Source organism: Buteo buteo, chromosome 31, assembly GCF_964188355.1.
Source record: "Buteo buteo chromosome 31, bButBut1.hap1.1, whole genome shotgun sequence".
In the NCBI taxonomy this organism is placed as follows: Eukaryota; Metazoa; Chordata; class Aves; order Accipitriformes; family Accipitridae; genus Buteo; species Buteo buteo.
The window spans coordinates 2,109,727-2,123,902 of NC_134201.1; the positions used below are offsets into that span (position 1 = coordinate 2,109,727).

General features: G+C 59.0%; 1 protein-coding gene across 2 annotated transcripts; it reads right to left on the bottom strand.

The window, feature by feature from the left end:
* Nucleotides 1–7,829: 7,829 nt before the first annotated feature.
* On the bottom strand, nucleotides 7,830–13,094 carry COX6B1 (cytochrome c oxidase subunit 6B1). 2 transcript variants are annotated; one of them, XM_075018965.1, is made up of 4 exons: nucleotides 12,969–13,094; nucleotides 9,623–9,730; nucleotides 9,414–9,514; nucleotides 7,830–8,070 (listed from the first exon to the last, which is right to left on the bottom strand). In XM_075018965.1, the coding sequence occupies exons 2-4, from the start codon at nucleotides 9,726–9,728 to the stop codon at nucleotides 8,017–8,019; spliced, it is 261 nt and encodes an 86-aa protein (XP_074875066.1). In that variant the 5' UTR covers nucleotides 9,729–9,730; nucleotides 12,969–13,094; the 3' UTR covers nucleotides 7,830–8,016. The 2 variants fall into 2 exon arrangements, with proteins under 2 accessions (XP_074875066.1, XP_074875067.1); XM_075018966.1 differs by having other exon boundaries at nucleotides 12,951–13,085.
* Nucleotides 13,095–14,176: the final 1,082 nt, after the last annotated feature.

Genomic DNA, 14,176 nt, shown 5'->3' on the forward strand with positions numbered 1-14,176 from the left:
GGTCTGGATAGCCCAAGGAGCGAGTAGTAAGCAAGTAACGAGCGAGTAGTGAGTAACAGGAGTAGGTGAGCAAGCTGGGAGGACGTAGGGAATGTGGAGTTGCCTGGGGATGTGTCGTGAGTTGCGTGAGTAGTGACTGAGTAGCAAGTGTGTGAGTAAGGAGGAAGGAAGGAGTAAGAGGGGAAATGTAAGCTGGAAGTTAAGTGCCAAGTACTCAGCGAGCAAAGCGTAAGTAGTGAGTAAGAGGGCTTGTTCCCATCCAGTCCCCACCACAAGCTGGGCTGGTACCAAGTAGTGAGCAACGAGCAAGTAGCTTGTGAGTAAACCATAAGTGGCGAGTGAGTAAAGTGTCAGTAGCGAGTGAGTAAAGAATGTGTGGTGAGTAAACCATGAGAGGCGAGCGAGTAAAGTATGAATGGCGAGTGAGTAAAATGTGAATGGCGAGTGACTAAATTATGAGCGGCAAGCGAGACAATTACGAGCAGCAAGTGAGCAAACCACAAGTAACGGGTGAGTAAACCATGAGAGGCGAGTGAGTACAGTATGAATGGCGAGTGAGTAAATTATGAATGGTGACTAAATCATGAGCGCCAAGCGAGAAAATTACGAGCAGCAAGCGAGTAAACCACGAGTAACAGGTGAGTAAACCATGACTGGCGAGCGAGTAAACCATGAGAGGCGAGTGAGTACAGTATGAATGGCGAGTGAGTAAATTATGAATGGTGACTAAATCATGAGCGCCAAGCGAGAAAATTACGAGCAGCAAGCGAGTAAACCACGAGTAACGGGTGAGTAAACCATGAGAGGTGAGCGAGTAAAGTATGAATGGCGAGTGACTAAATCATGAGCGCCAAGCGAGAAAATTACGAGCAGCGAGCGAGCAAACCACGAGTAACGGGTGAGTAAACCACGAGTAGCAAGGAAACGGGCTCCGGGATGGCCCAACGCAGATTCCGCTCCACTCCTGACCCCGACTAAACCTCTTTTTCCCCCCAAAACAAGGTGAACGGCGTGCCGACCCGCCTGCCCCACGCGGTGGGGACCTCGGCGGTGACCCTGGAGCCCCGGGGGTGGGAGGTGACGGTGAGGACCCCCCGGGGGGTGACGGTGACCTTCGACGGGCGTCACGGCCGGGTGAGGGTCCAGGTGCCGGGCGTTTACGGCGGTCGTCTCTGCGGGCTCTGCGGCGACTCGGACGGGGACCCCCGCAACGACGCGGGGCCGGCGGCGGGGTGGCGGGTGGCGGGGTCAGGGTGCGGGGAGATTTTGGGGTGCGGGGTGCCGGGGGGGTCGGGGAAGGGAGAGGCGGAGGGTGGGGGAGAGTGCGGGGTGGTGTTGAGTAAGGAAGGACCTTTCCGGTTCTGCCACGGGACCGTTCACCCTGAAACCTACTACCGGGATTGCGTCGCCGACCGGTGTCGCCGCGAGGGCGTCTGCCGTGTCCTCGCCGCCTACGCCGCCGCCTGCCAGGAAGCCGGGAAGAGGGTCCTGGAATGGCGCAATGAGGGATTCTGCCGTAAGTTGCCCACCCAGCACCCAAGGGACCCTGGCGTGGGGTGGGGTGGGGGGGACCACCAGCCCCATAGAGCACCCAAGGGACCCACACTTTGGGTTGCGGGGGACAGCAGGCCCATAGAGCACCCAGGGACCCTGATATTGGGGTTTGGGGGGGGGCACCAGCCCCATAGAGCACCCAGGGACCCACACTTTGGGGTTTGGGGGGGGACACCAGCCCCATAGAGCACCCAGGGACCCCGACATTGGGGTTTGGGGGGACACCAGCCCCATAGAGCACCCAGGGACCCTGATATTGGGGTTGGGGGGGGGACACCAGCCCCATAGAGCACCCAAGGGACCCCGACATTGGGGTTTGGGGGGACACCAGCCCCATAGAGCACCCAGGGACCCACACTTTGGGGTTTGGGGGGGGACACCAGCCCCATAGAGCACCCAGGGACCCCGACATTGGGGTTTGGGGGGACACCAGCCCCATAGAGCACCCAGGGACCCTGATATTGGGGTTTGGGAGGGGACACCAGCCCCATAGAGCACCCAGGGACCCCGACATTGGGGTTTGGGGGGACACCAGCCCCATAGAGCACCCAGGGACCCCGACATTGGGGTTTGGGGGGGGACACCAGCCCCATAGAGCACCCAGGGACCCCGACATTGGGGTTTGGGAGGGGACACCAGCCCCATAGAGCACCCAGGGACCCCGACATTTGGGTTTGGGAGGGGACACCAGCCCCATAGAGCACCCAGGGACCCACACTTTGGGGTTTGGGGGGGACACCAGCCCCACGGATCACCCAGGGACACCCCCCTCTCATCCCTTTCCCCCCCCCCAGCACCCAACTGCCCGGCGGGCACCCGCTACTCCGTCTGCGCCCCCGGCTGCACCCGAGGGTGCCGGGAGGGCTGCGTGTCCCCCCCCGGCGCCGGCGGCACCCAAGGGTGTTCGGTTGTGCCGGGAAGAGCGACGGGGGTCACCGGCTCCCCCGGGACCTGCCGGGCCGTGGGGACCCGTCACTACCTGAGCTTCGACGGGGCGGCCGCGGCCGTGGGGGACAATTGCTCTTACGTGGTGGCACGGAGCTGCGGCCCCCCCGGCGTCCACCCCGCTTTCGACGTCACCGTCACCGACCCAGCCCGGGGCGGCGGTGGCAGCCGTAGGGTGACGGTGACGGTGGAGCGGCGTCGCTGGGTGATGCGGGGAGGGAGCCCCGGCGTCGTGGAGGTGAGGGGGGGGGGAGAGAAGGGGGGTTGGGGGTGCTTGGATGGACTGGGATGGATGGAGAAGGTGGGATGGATGGAGAAGGATGGAGAAGGTTGGATGGATGGAGAAGGATGGAGATGGACAGAGAAGGATGGACAGACGGAGAAGGATGGATGGAGAAGGATGGACAAGGTTGGGCGGGATGGATGGAGAAGGTTGGAGAAGGTTGGAGAAGGTTGGGCGGATGGAGAAGGTTGGAGAAGGTTGGACAGATAGAGAAGGTTGGAGAAGGATGGACGGATGGAGAAGAATGGATGGACGGAGAAGGTTGGAGAAGGTTGGATGGACAGAGAAGGTTAGATGGACGGAGAAGGTTGGAGAAGGATGGACAGATGGAGAAGGATGGATGGATGGAAGATGGATGGAGAGGGCTGGAGAAAGTTGGATGGATGGAGAAGGATGGAGATGGACAGAGAAGGATGGAAGGACGGAGAAGGATGGATGGAGAAGGTTGGATGGGATGGATGGAGAAGGTTGGAGAAGGTTGGTTGGATGGAGAAGGTTGGAGAAAGATGGACAGATGGAGAAGGATGGATGAACGGAGGATGGATGGACGGAGAAGGATGGATGGAGAAGGTTGGATGGACGGAGAAGGATGGAGAAGGTCGGATGGGATGGATGGAGAAGGATGGAGAAGGTCGGATGGGATGGATGGATGGAGAAGGTTGGATGGGATGGATGGATGGAGAAGGTTGGATGGGACAGAGATGGATGGAGATGTTGGACGGACAGAGATGGATGGAGATGTTGGACGGAGAAGGCTGGCTGGATGGAGAAGGCTGGATGGCTGAAGGTTGAAGGGAGGGATGGATGGAGAAGGTTGGATGGAGAAAACTTGATGGATGGAGAAGGTTGGATGGATGGATGGATGAATGGGTGGAAGAGGTTGGATGGATGGACAGATGGAGAAGGTCAGCAGGATGGATGGATGGAGGAGGACAAATGGACGGCCGACCAGAAGGAACAGGGCGGAGGACCAGGTGGGACAGCCAACCAGGTCCCCCCACTCCCCCCCCCCCCCAGGTGGACAGCGTCGCGGTGCCGCTGCCCTTCTGCCTGCAGGACCGGGCCGTGTGCGTGACGCCCCTGGGTGCCACCACCCTCCTCCTCCTCGCCGACTTCGGCCTCCGCGTGACCGTCGGCCCCGGGGCCGCCCTGGCCGTCACCGTGTCCCCTCGCTACCGCAACGTCACCTGCGGCCTCTGCGGCAACTTCGACGGTCACCCCTACAACGACCACCTCCACCGGGCCACCGCTTCCGGGGACGCGTGTCACCGTCCCTGTCCCGGTCCCGCGTGTCCCCCCTGTCGCCAGCCCCCCAAGAGAGCCTTCGTCCACACCAAGCTCTGTGGTCTTCTCCGGGTCCCCCAAGGTCCTTTCGGGGACTGTCACGCCACGGTCCACCCCGGGATCTTCTTCGACGTCTGCCTCCGAGAGCTCTGCGAGATCCCCGGGGACAAAGAGGTCCACGACGAGGTCCTCGACGAGGTCCTCAACGAGGTCCTGGGGGCCTACGAAGCCGCCTGCCGCCAAGCCGGGGCACGGGTGGGACCCTGGAGCACCCCCAACATCTGCCGTGAGTGGGGGACCACGGGGTGGGAGGTGGACGTGGGGCCGGGGGTCCTCTGGGCTCCTACGTGGCCACCCGCGACGGCCATCCGTGGTGTCACCTACGCGTACGTGTCCTTCCGAGCCGTTCCTACGTGTCCACGATGACTTGCGGGTGTCCATCCACGAGGTTCTCCAGCTCTCTGTCCACCCATGCCACCCCTATGTGTCCATAAGGACCTTCATGTGTCCATCTGTGACCTCCCCACGTGTCCTTCCACGACGTTCTCCACCTCTTTGTCCATCCGTGACATCCCTACATGTCCCTCCATGATGTCCTCCACCTCTTTCTCCACCCGTGACATCCCTACGTGTCCCTCCACGATGTCCTCCACCTTTCTCCACCCGTGACATCCCTACACGTCCTTCCACATCCTCCACCCCTTTCTCCATCTGTGACATCCCCACGTGTCCCTCCACGATGTCCGCCACCTCTTTGTCCATCCCTGACATACCTACGTGTCCCTCCACGATGTCCTCCACCTTTCTCCACCCGTGACATCCCTACACGTCCTTCCACGACATCATCCACCTCTTTCTCCATCTGTGACATCCCTACGTGTCCCTCCACGATGTCCTCCACCTCTTTCTCCATCCATGACATCCATGTGTCCCTCCACAATGTCCTCCATCTTTCTCCACCCGTGACATCCCTACGTGTCCCTCCACGATGTCCTCCACCTCTGTCCATCTGTGACATCCCTACGTGTCCCTCCACGACGTCCTCCACCTCTTTCTCCATCCATGACATCCCTACATGTCCTTCCACAACATCCTCCATCTCTTTCTCCACCTGTGACATCCCCACGTCCCTCCACGATGTCCTCCACCTTTCTCCATCTGACATCCCCACATGTCCTTCCACGATGTCCTCTACCTCCTTCTCCGTGACATCCCCATGTGTCTTTCCATGATGTCCTCCACCTTTCTCCACCCTTGACATCCCTACGTGTCCCTCCACGATGTCCTCCACCTCTTTCTCCACCCGTGACATCCCTACGTGTCCCTCCACGACGTCCTCCACCCCTTTCTCCACCCGTGACGTCCCTACCTGTCCACGATCTCTTCTGCCTGTGCCTCCGTGATGTTCTCCCATCTCTCTGTCCACCTGTGACCTCCCGCCGTCTCCAGCTGCGGTGACCCCTCTGGTTTCTCTTCACCCGCGACATCCCCGCGTGTCCTTCCACGACGTTCTCCACCTCTCCGTCCCCTGGTGACATCCCTACGTGGCCACGATGTCCCTGATGCATCCATGACGTCCTTCGTCTCCCTGTCCATCCCTGACCTCCCTACCTGTCCCCTCCATGATGTCCCCACGGTCACGCGTCCCCACCCAACCCCTCTATCACCTACAGCCCCGTGGTGCCCCGAGGACCCTCGCTGCCGCCCCGGTGACACGTGCGTCCCCCACCGAACGCTGCTGCCACGGGACCTCCTCGCAGGTGAGGGGACACCACGGGGACGGGAAGGGACCTCCAGGTGGGGGGACAGGGGATAGGAGGACTTCTGGGTGAAGGAAAGGCAATGGGGCTGGGGAAACCACGAAGAGAGGAGGATGGGAAGGACGAGGAGATGGGTGGATGGCTGAGGAGATGAAGAAACCACTGAAGAAGGACGGACGGACGGCTGGTTGGGTGAACGGAACCACAGAAGAAGGACGAAGGAGTAGACCGACGGATCAAGGTGCTTCTTCAATGGTTTCTCCACCCATCCGTTCATGAAGAGATGGAGAAAGCACCGAAGACGATGGATGGAGACACCATCAAAGTTCTTCAATGATTTCTTCACCCATCCATTCATGAAGAGATGGAGAAAGCACCGAAGACGATGGATGGAGACACCATCAAAGTAGTTCTTCAATGATTTCTTCATCCACCGAAGAAGCATCAACAGATAGACGGACAAACCAATGAACTTCTTCAGTGGTTTCCCCATCCATCCCTTCGTGGAGAGATGGATGGGGAAACCACCGATGACGACGGATGGAGAAGTAGAAAGCCGTTGAGGAAGGATAGAGATGGACGGTTGGGTGGATGGATGGAGAAACCACTGAAGATGGACAATGGATGAAGAAGTGGATGGAGGAACCATTGAAGACGGACAATGCACGGATGGAGAAATCCTTGAAGACAGACAACGGATGGAGAGATGGAGAAACCCCTGAAGATGGACAATGGACGGAGACACCACTGAAGATGGACGACGGGTGGAGAAACCATTGAAGATGGACAATGGATGAAGAGATGCACGGAGAAACCATTCAAGATGGACGGATGGAGACACCATTGACGATGGACGACGGATGGATGGAGAAACCATTGACGATGGAAAACAGATGGAGAAATGGATGGAGAAACCATTGACGATGGATGACGAACGGAAGGAGAAACCATTGACAATGGACGACAGACGGATGGATGGAGAAGCCATTGACGATGGACGACAGACGGATGGAGAAACCATTGACGATGGACGACAGATGGATGGAGAAACCATTGATGATGGACAACGGACAGAAGGAGAAACCATTGACGATGGACAACGGACGGATGGATGGAGAAGCCATTGATGATGGACGACGGACAATGGACGGATGGAGAAACCATTGAAGATGGATGATGGACAACGGATGGAGAAACCATTGACAATGGACGACGGATGGATGGAGAAACCATTGAAAATGGATGACTGATGACGGATGGATGGAGAAACCATTGAAGACGGATGACAGATGGAGAAATGGATGAAGAAACCATTGATGATGGACGACGGATGGATGGAGAAACCATTGACGATGGATGATTGATGAGGGATGGATAGAGAAACCATTGAAGATGGATGACGGACGACGGATGGAGAAACCATTGACGATGGACAACGGATGGATGGAGAAACCATTGACGATGGACGATTGACAAGGGATGGATGGAGAAACCATTGAAGATGGACGACAGATGGAGAAATGGATGGAGAAACCATTGAAGATGGACGGAAAAAACATCGAAAATGGACGACGGACGGAGACACCGTTGAAGATGGACGCGAGAGGAGGAAGAGACGGAAACGCGGATGAAGAACCGGGATGAGGGATGGCGGGAAGGGACGGGGAGCTGGCTGGGGGGGACGGCGGGCTGGCTGGCGGGACGGTGGGACGGAGGAGACGCCCTGACGCCGTGTCGTTCCTCCCAGGGGAGCTGCTGGGAGCGCTGCCGCTGCGAGGCCTCGGCCAGACCCTGGTGGCCCCCGGGGACATCGTGGGCCAGATCCTGGGGACGCCCCTCGGTCTCCGGCCCCTCCAGGGTGTCCCCTTGGTCCCGTAACGCCCCCGTCCCCAAGGACCACCCAGAGAAGGACCCACGCCGTCCCACCGCGATTATTTTAATTAATAAAAACCTCTCGATTCCGGCGCGGTGGGCGGTGTCTCTGCTCTGCGTGTCCCCCTCCCAGTAAAAACCATACCCAGGACCAGTTCAACCCTTTATTGGCCGTGCCACCGGCCCGGTGACGGCGGTGTCCCCTCCCTCCGCCCCCCCCCCCAAAAGGTGACAGCCGTGTTGTGTGTGTCGTGTCCCCCCCCAGCACCAGCCGGTGACACAGATGTCCCCTCCCCGGTGGGGGTTGGTCGGAGAAGCTCAGATCTTTCCGGGGAAGGTCCCCTCCTCGCGGTACTCGTCCCACGTTGTCACCTGCGGGGTGACACGGGACCGCGGTGACGTCGCGGGGGACGTGGTGACGCCACGGGGGGGCACGGGGACTGCGGTGACATCACGGGGGACGTGGTGACACCATGGGGGGGGACAGGGACCACGGTGACGTCACGGGGGACGTGGTGACGCCACGGGGGACTTGGTGACACCGTGGGGGGCCCAGGGACCGTGGTGACGCCATGGGACACGTGGTGACGCCATGGGGGGCATGGGGAGCACGGTGACATCATGGGACACGTGGTGATGCCATGGGGGACTTGGTGACACCGTGGGGGGCACAGGGACCGTGGTGATGTCATGGGGGACATGGTGACACCACGGGGGGACGGGGACCGCGGTGACGTCATGGGACATGTGGTGACGCCATGGGGGACTTGGTGACACCACGGGGGGGACAGGGACTGCGGTGACATCATGGGGGATGTGGTGATGCCACTGGGGACTTGGTGATGCCACGGGGGGGACAGGGACCAGGGTGACATCATGGGGGACATGGTGACACCACCGGGGGTACAGGGACCACGGTGACGTCAAGGGACACCTGGTGACACCGTGGGGGACTTGGTGACACCATAGGGGGCACAGAGATCGCGGTGACGTCATGGGGGACACAGTGATGCCACGGGGGACTTGGTGACACCGTGGGGGACACGGTGATGTCATGGGGACCTGAGGGCCGTGGGGACACCGTGGTGACCCCAAGGGGGACCTGAAGGTCATGGGGACACCGTGGGGACACTGGGGGGGGTTCCGAGGGCTATGGGGACACTGGGGGGGGACACTGAGGGCTTCTGAAGATCGTGGGGACAACTTGGGGACACTGGGGGGGGGGGGCCATGGGGACACTGTGGGGGACCCTGAGGGCCACGGGGACACCATGGGGACACTGGGGGGGTCACTGGCGGCTTCTGAAGGTCATGGGGACACCGGGGGGTGTCTGAAGGTCATGGGGACATCGTGGGGACACTGGGCAGGGGTCTGAAGGTCACGGGGACACTGGGGGGGACACTGGGGGTTTCTGAAGATCATGGGGACACTGTGGGGACACTGTGGGGGGTCTGAGGAGCATGGAGACATTTGGGGGACACTGAGGGGGGTCTGAAGGTCATGGGGACATCTTGGGGACACCGTGGTGACACCGTGGGGGTTCTGAAGGTCATGGGGACATTTTGGGGACACCATGGTGACACCGTGGGGGTTCCGAGGACCACGGGGCCACCAGGGGGGGTCCCGAGGACCGCGAGGACACTGGGGGGGACTCCCAAAATCTGTGGGGACACCGTGGGGGGGGGACAGAAGGTGACAAAGGAGGCGCCACTCACCCAATCGGTGGGACAAAGGGACTTGTAGACGCGGTAGTACCACTGGCACGGCCCGGCGTCCGCCCCTTTGGCCGCCATCGCCTTCTCGCAGCGGTGGAAATCTGGGGGGGTCGGGGGGGGCGTGAGGGGATTTTTGGGGGGACACGAGTGTCCCCAAGTGTCCCCAAGGGGGGGGACACACGGGGGTGGCGGGGGGGGGGGGTCGGTACCCAGGTAGTTCTGCCAGCAGTTCCTGGTCTGGTTCTGGTTGGGGAAGCGGCTGTCGAACGGCGCCGTCTTGTAGCGCTCCAGTTTGGTCTTGATGTCCTCCGCCATGGCTGGGAAGGGGTAATTAACAAGGTAATTAAGACCCCGGCATGCTAATTAATCAACCTCGCCCGCTCTAGAGTAATTAAGCTGCTCTAAGGATGATTAATTCTTGTTATCGATTGGGGGAATGGGGATGGTGACAAGGCAGGAGGGATGTTGGGGAGAGGGGAACATCATCAGAGAGTAATTAACAGGGTTAATTAACCCCCCCAAAACTAATTAACCCCTCCCCAGGAATAATTAACAACCCACACCACAATTACTTCACCTGGGGATAATTAATTTCCCCCACCCAGTAATGGAAATGGGGATGGTAACAAGAGAGGGTAGTGGGGTGGGGGTGTTGGGGGCCCAGCAGGGAGTAATTAACAGGGCTAATTAACCCCCTCAGAACTAATTACCCCTCCCCCGGGAATAATTAACAGCCCCCCACCATAATTAACCCACCTGGGGATAATTAATTCCTCCCATCCAGTAATGGAAATGGGGATGGTAACAAGGGGGGGTAGTGTGGTGGGGATGTTGGGGGGGACAACAACCCAGCAAGGAATAATTAACAGGCCTAATTAACTCCCCCAGAACTAATTAACTTCCCTTGAGACTAATTAACAACCCCCAAACATAATTAGTCCCTTACACACAGAATAATTAATTCCCACCCCTAGTAATGAAAGTGGAAATAGTAACAAGAGAGGGGGCGCTACCCAGTGGGGGGTAATTAACGGGGCTAATTAACACCCCTGGGACTAATTAATCCCCCTGGGACTAACACACACCCCTGGAGATAATTAGCCCACCCCCCAAATAATTAATGCCCCCCCCAAATGAGGAGGAGGTGAATAGTAACACAGAAAAGAGTAAGGGGTGGAGGGGCACTGTGGGGGGGGGAGCTAATTAACGGGGGGTAATTAGTTCTCCAGGACTAATTGATATGTCCCCAGGACTAATTAATCCTCCAATAATAATTAACACACACCCCCAGAATCATTACTCCCACAGAAAATAACAAAGGAGACGGTAACAGAAGTATGGTAACAAGACAGGATAATTAATGGGGTAACTAGTGGGGTAATTAAAAGGGCAATTAGCCCCCCAGGAGTAATTAATTTCTCCTGGGAATAATTACCCCCTTCACACGGGGAAAAACAAGTGGGATGGTAATGGGGGGAGTGGGAGATAATTAGTTATGGGGTAATTAATTACTCGGGTGATTAATTTATAGGGTGGTTAATGGTGCAAGTAATCACTGGAGTAATTAATTAGTTAACCAGTGTGGTTACCGCAAGCAATTAGTTATTGGATAACTATTAATTAAGAGTATTAAATAATTATTGGGGCAGTTAATTATTGGGGTAGTTATCGGGGTAATTAATTGCTGTGGGTAATTGCTGAGTGTAATTAGTTACAGGATAATTAATCACTGGGGTAATCAATTAATTAGGTGATTGGTGGTACAATTTATTGGATTAATTAATTATTGGGGTGCTTAAAGGTGTAACTAATTACTTGCATAATCAGTGAGATGATTATCAGACAATTAACTAGCCAATGAATATAATTACTGGGGGTAATTAATTAATTAAGCAATAAAGGGAGGAACCCCGGGGGGGGGGGAGGCTCCCAGGAACCCCGGGGGGGGGGGAGGCTCCCAGGAACCCCCCCAGTGCTCCCCGTTCACTCCCAGTGTCCCCAGTCCCCCCCCAGTTCCGTCCCAGTAACCCCCAGAGCCCCCCCAGTGTCCCCAGTTCCCTCCCAGTAAGCCCCCAGTGCACCCAGTAACCGTCCCCAAGCCCTCCCAGTCCCTCCAGTTCCCTCCCAGTAACCTCCCCAAGCCCTTCCAGTGGTCCCAGTTCCCTCCCAGTGCTTCCAGTAACCCCCCCAGAGCCCTCCCAGTACACCCAGTAACCCCCAGAGCCCCCCCCAGTGTCCCCAGTTCCCTCCCAGCAACCCCCCAGTACCCTCCCAGTGCTCCCAGCAACCCCCCAGCGCACCCAGTAACCCCCTACTGGCGCTCCCAGTGCTCCCAGTAACCCCTCAGTTGCCTCCCAGTAACCCCTCAGAGCCCCCCCGCACTGTCCCCAGTTCCCAGTAACCCCCCAGTTCCCTCCCGGTGCTCCCAGTAACCCCCCAGTTCCCTCCCAGTGCTCCCAGTAACCCCCCAGGGCCCTCCCAGTGCATCCAGTAAACCCTCAGTTGCCTCCCAGTACCCTCCCAGTGCTCCCAGCAACCCCCCAGCGCACCCAGTAACCCCCTACTGGCGCTCCCAGTGCTCCCAGTAACCCCTCAGTTGCCTCCCAGTAACCCCTCAGAGCCCCCCCGCACTGTCCCCAGTTCCCAGTAACGCCCCAGTTCCCTCCCAGTGCTCCCAATAACTGTCCCAGAGCTTTCCAGTTCCCTCCCAGTAACCCCCCAGTCCCCTCTCAGTGCTCCCAGTAACCCCCAGAGCCCCCTGTGTCCCCAGTTCCCTCCCAGCAACTCCCCAGTACACCCAGTAACCCCCTACTGGCCCTCCCAGTGCACCCAGTAACCCCTCAGTTGCCTCCCAGTAACCCCTCAGAGCCCCCCGCAGTGTCCCCACTTCTCCCCCAGTAACGCCCCAGTTCCCCCCAGTGCTCCCAACAACCGTCCCAGAGCCCTCCAGTTCCCTCCCAGTAGCTCCCCAGTTCCCTCCCAGTGCTCCCAGTAACCCCCCAGTTCCCTCCCGGTGCTCCCAGTAACCCCCCAGGGCCCTCCCAGTGCATCCAGTAAACCCTCAGTTGCCTCCCAGTGCAGCCAGTTGCCTCCCAGTACCCTCCCAGTGCTCCCAGCAACCCCCCAGCGCACCCAGTAACCCCCTACTGGCGCTCCCAGTGCTCCCAGTAACCCCTCAGTTGCCTCCCAGTAACCCCTCAGAGCCCCCCCGCACTGTCCCCAGTTCCCAGTAACGCCCCAGTTCCCTCCCAGTGCTCCCAATAACCGTCCCAGAGCTTTCCAGTTCCCTCCCAGTAACCCCCCCAGTCCCCTCTCAGTGCTCCCAGTAACCCCCAGAGCCCCCTGTGTCCCCAGTTCCCTCCCAGCAACTCCCCAGTACACCCAGTAACCCCCTACTAGCCCTCCCAGTGCTCCCAGTAACCCTCCAGGGCCCTCCCAGTGCTCCCAGTAACCCCCCAGTTCCCTCCCAGTGCTCCCAGTAACCCCCCAGTTCCCTCCCAGTGCTCCCAGTAACGTCCCAGTTCCCCCCCCCCTCACCGGCTACCACCGACTCGCCTCAAAGTGACTTTCACCGCCGCCGCCCTCCCGCCGGAACCAACGAGACGCAGCGGAAGCGCAGCGCGCCGCCGGAAGTAACGCACCCTTTCCCCCCCCTTCCCCTCCAGGCAACCGAAGGGGAGGAGCCATAGAGACGAGGAGGGTAGAGCGGCCGAGGCGGAGGGCGGGGCCGGCGCTTGGAGGACTGCGGAGGCCATAGAGAGGAGGCGGGAGGACTGAGCGTCGCCAGCGACGGGAAATGGCGGCGGGAGGAGCCCGAGCCGAACCCGGAACTGCCCCAAAATCCCCCGAAATGGCCCCAAAACGGCCCCGAAATACCTCCAGGACCCCAAAGTTCGCATTAACAGCATCCTCGGACCCCCAGATACCCCTCAACCTCCCCAGCACCCTGTTCTTGCCCCAAAATATCCCCCCAACCCCAAAATGTCCCCAAATCTGCCCCCCCAACCCCAAATGGCCCCAAATGGCCCCCAGGACCCCCAAAAGCACCATTTCTGCCCCCAAATCCCCCCCGGACCCCCAAATAACCCAAGGACCCCTCAAAAGCCCCATCCCTGTCCCCAAATACCCCCCAGGACCCCCCAAGTACCCCCCAGGATCCCTAAAAGCCCAATTTCTGTCCCCAAATTCCCCCCCAAGACCCGCAAAATCTCCAGTTCTGTCCCCAAATCTCCCCGAGGACCCCAAAAATGTCCCTAAATACCCCCACCCCCCAAAAAAAGCCCCATTCTGTCCCCAAATTCCCCCCCCCCCGGACAACCAAAAGCCCCATTTCTGTCCCAAATTCCCCCGAGGACCCCCCCCCAAAAGCCCCATTTCTGTCCCCCAATCCCCCCAGAATCCCCCAAACCCCCCATTTTTTGTCCCAAGTTTCCCCCCCTAGGACTCCAAAATCCCCTATTTTTGTGCCCAGATCCCCCCAGGACCTGCCAAAAGGCCCATTTCTGTCCCCATATCCCCCCCAGCACCCCCCCACCTCCATTTCTGTCCCCCAATTCCCCACCAGGACTCCAAAACACCCCATTTCTTTCCCCAAATCCCCCCCAGAACCCCCCCAAACCCCCATTTCTGTCCTCAAATCCCCCCGAGGACCCCCCAAAACCCTCAGTTCTGTCCCCAAATCCCCTCCAGGACCCTACAAAAGCCCTATTTCTGTCCCCAAATCCCCCCAAGTTCCCCCCAAACCCCCATTTCTGTCCACAAAT

What these genes read in the sequence shown, in the direction of transcription:
- COX6B1 (XM_075018965.1), bottom strand. Translation starts at nt 9,728, where the DNA reads ATGGCGGAGGACATCAAGACCAAACTGGAGCGCTACAAGACGGCGCCG. An exon ending in CTGCTGGCAGAACTACCTGG is followed by an intron (nt 9,515 to 9,622) that starts GTACCGACCCCC and finishes CGACCCCCCCAG; the next exon opens with ATTTCCACCGCTGCGAGAAG. An exon ending in CCCTTTGTCCCACCGATTGG is followed by an intron (nt 8,071 to 9,413) that starts GTGAGTGGCGCC and finishes GTCACCCCGCAG; the next exon opens with GTGACAACGTGGGACGAGTA.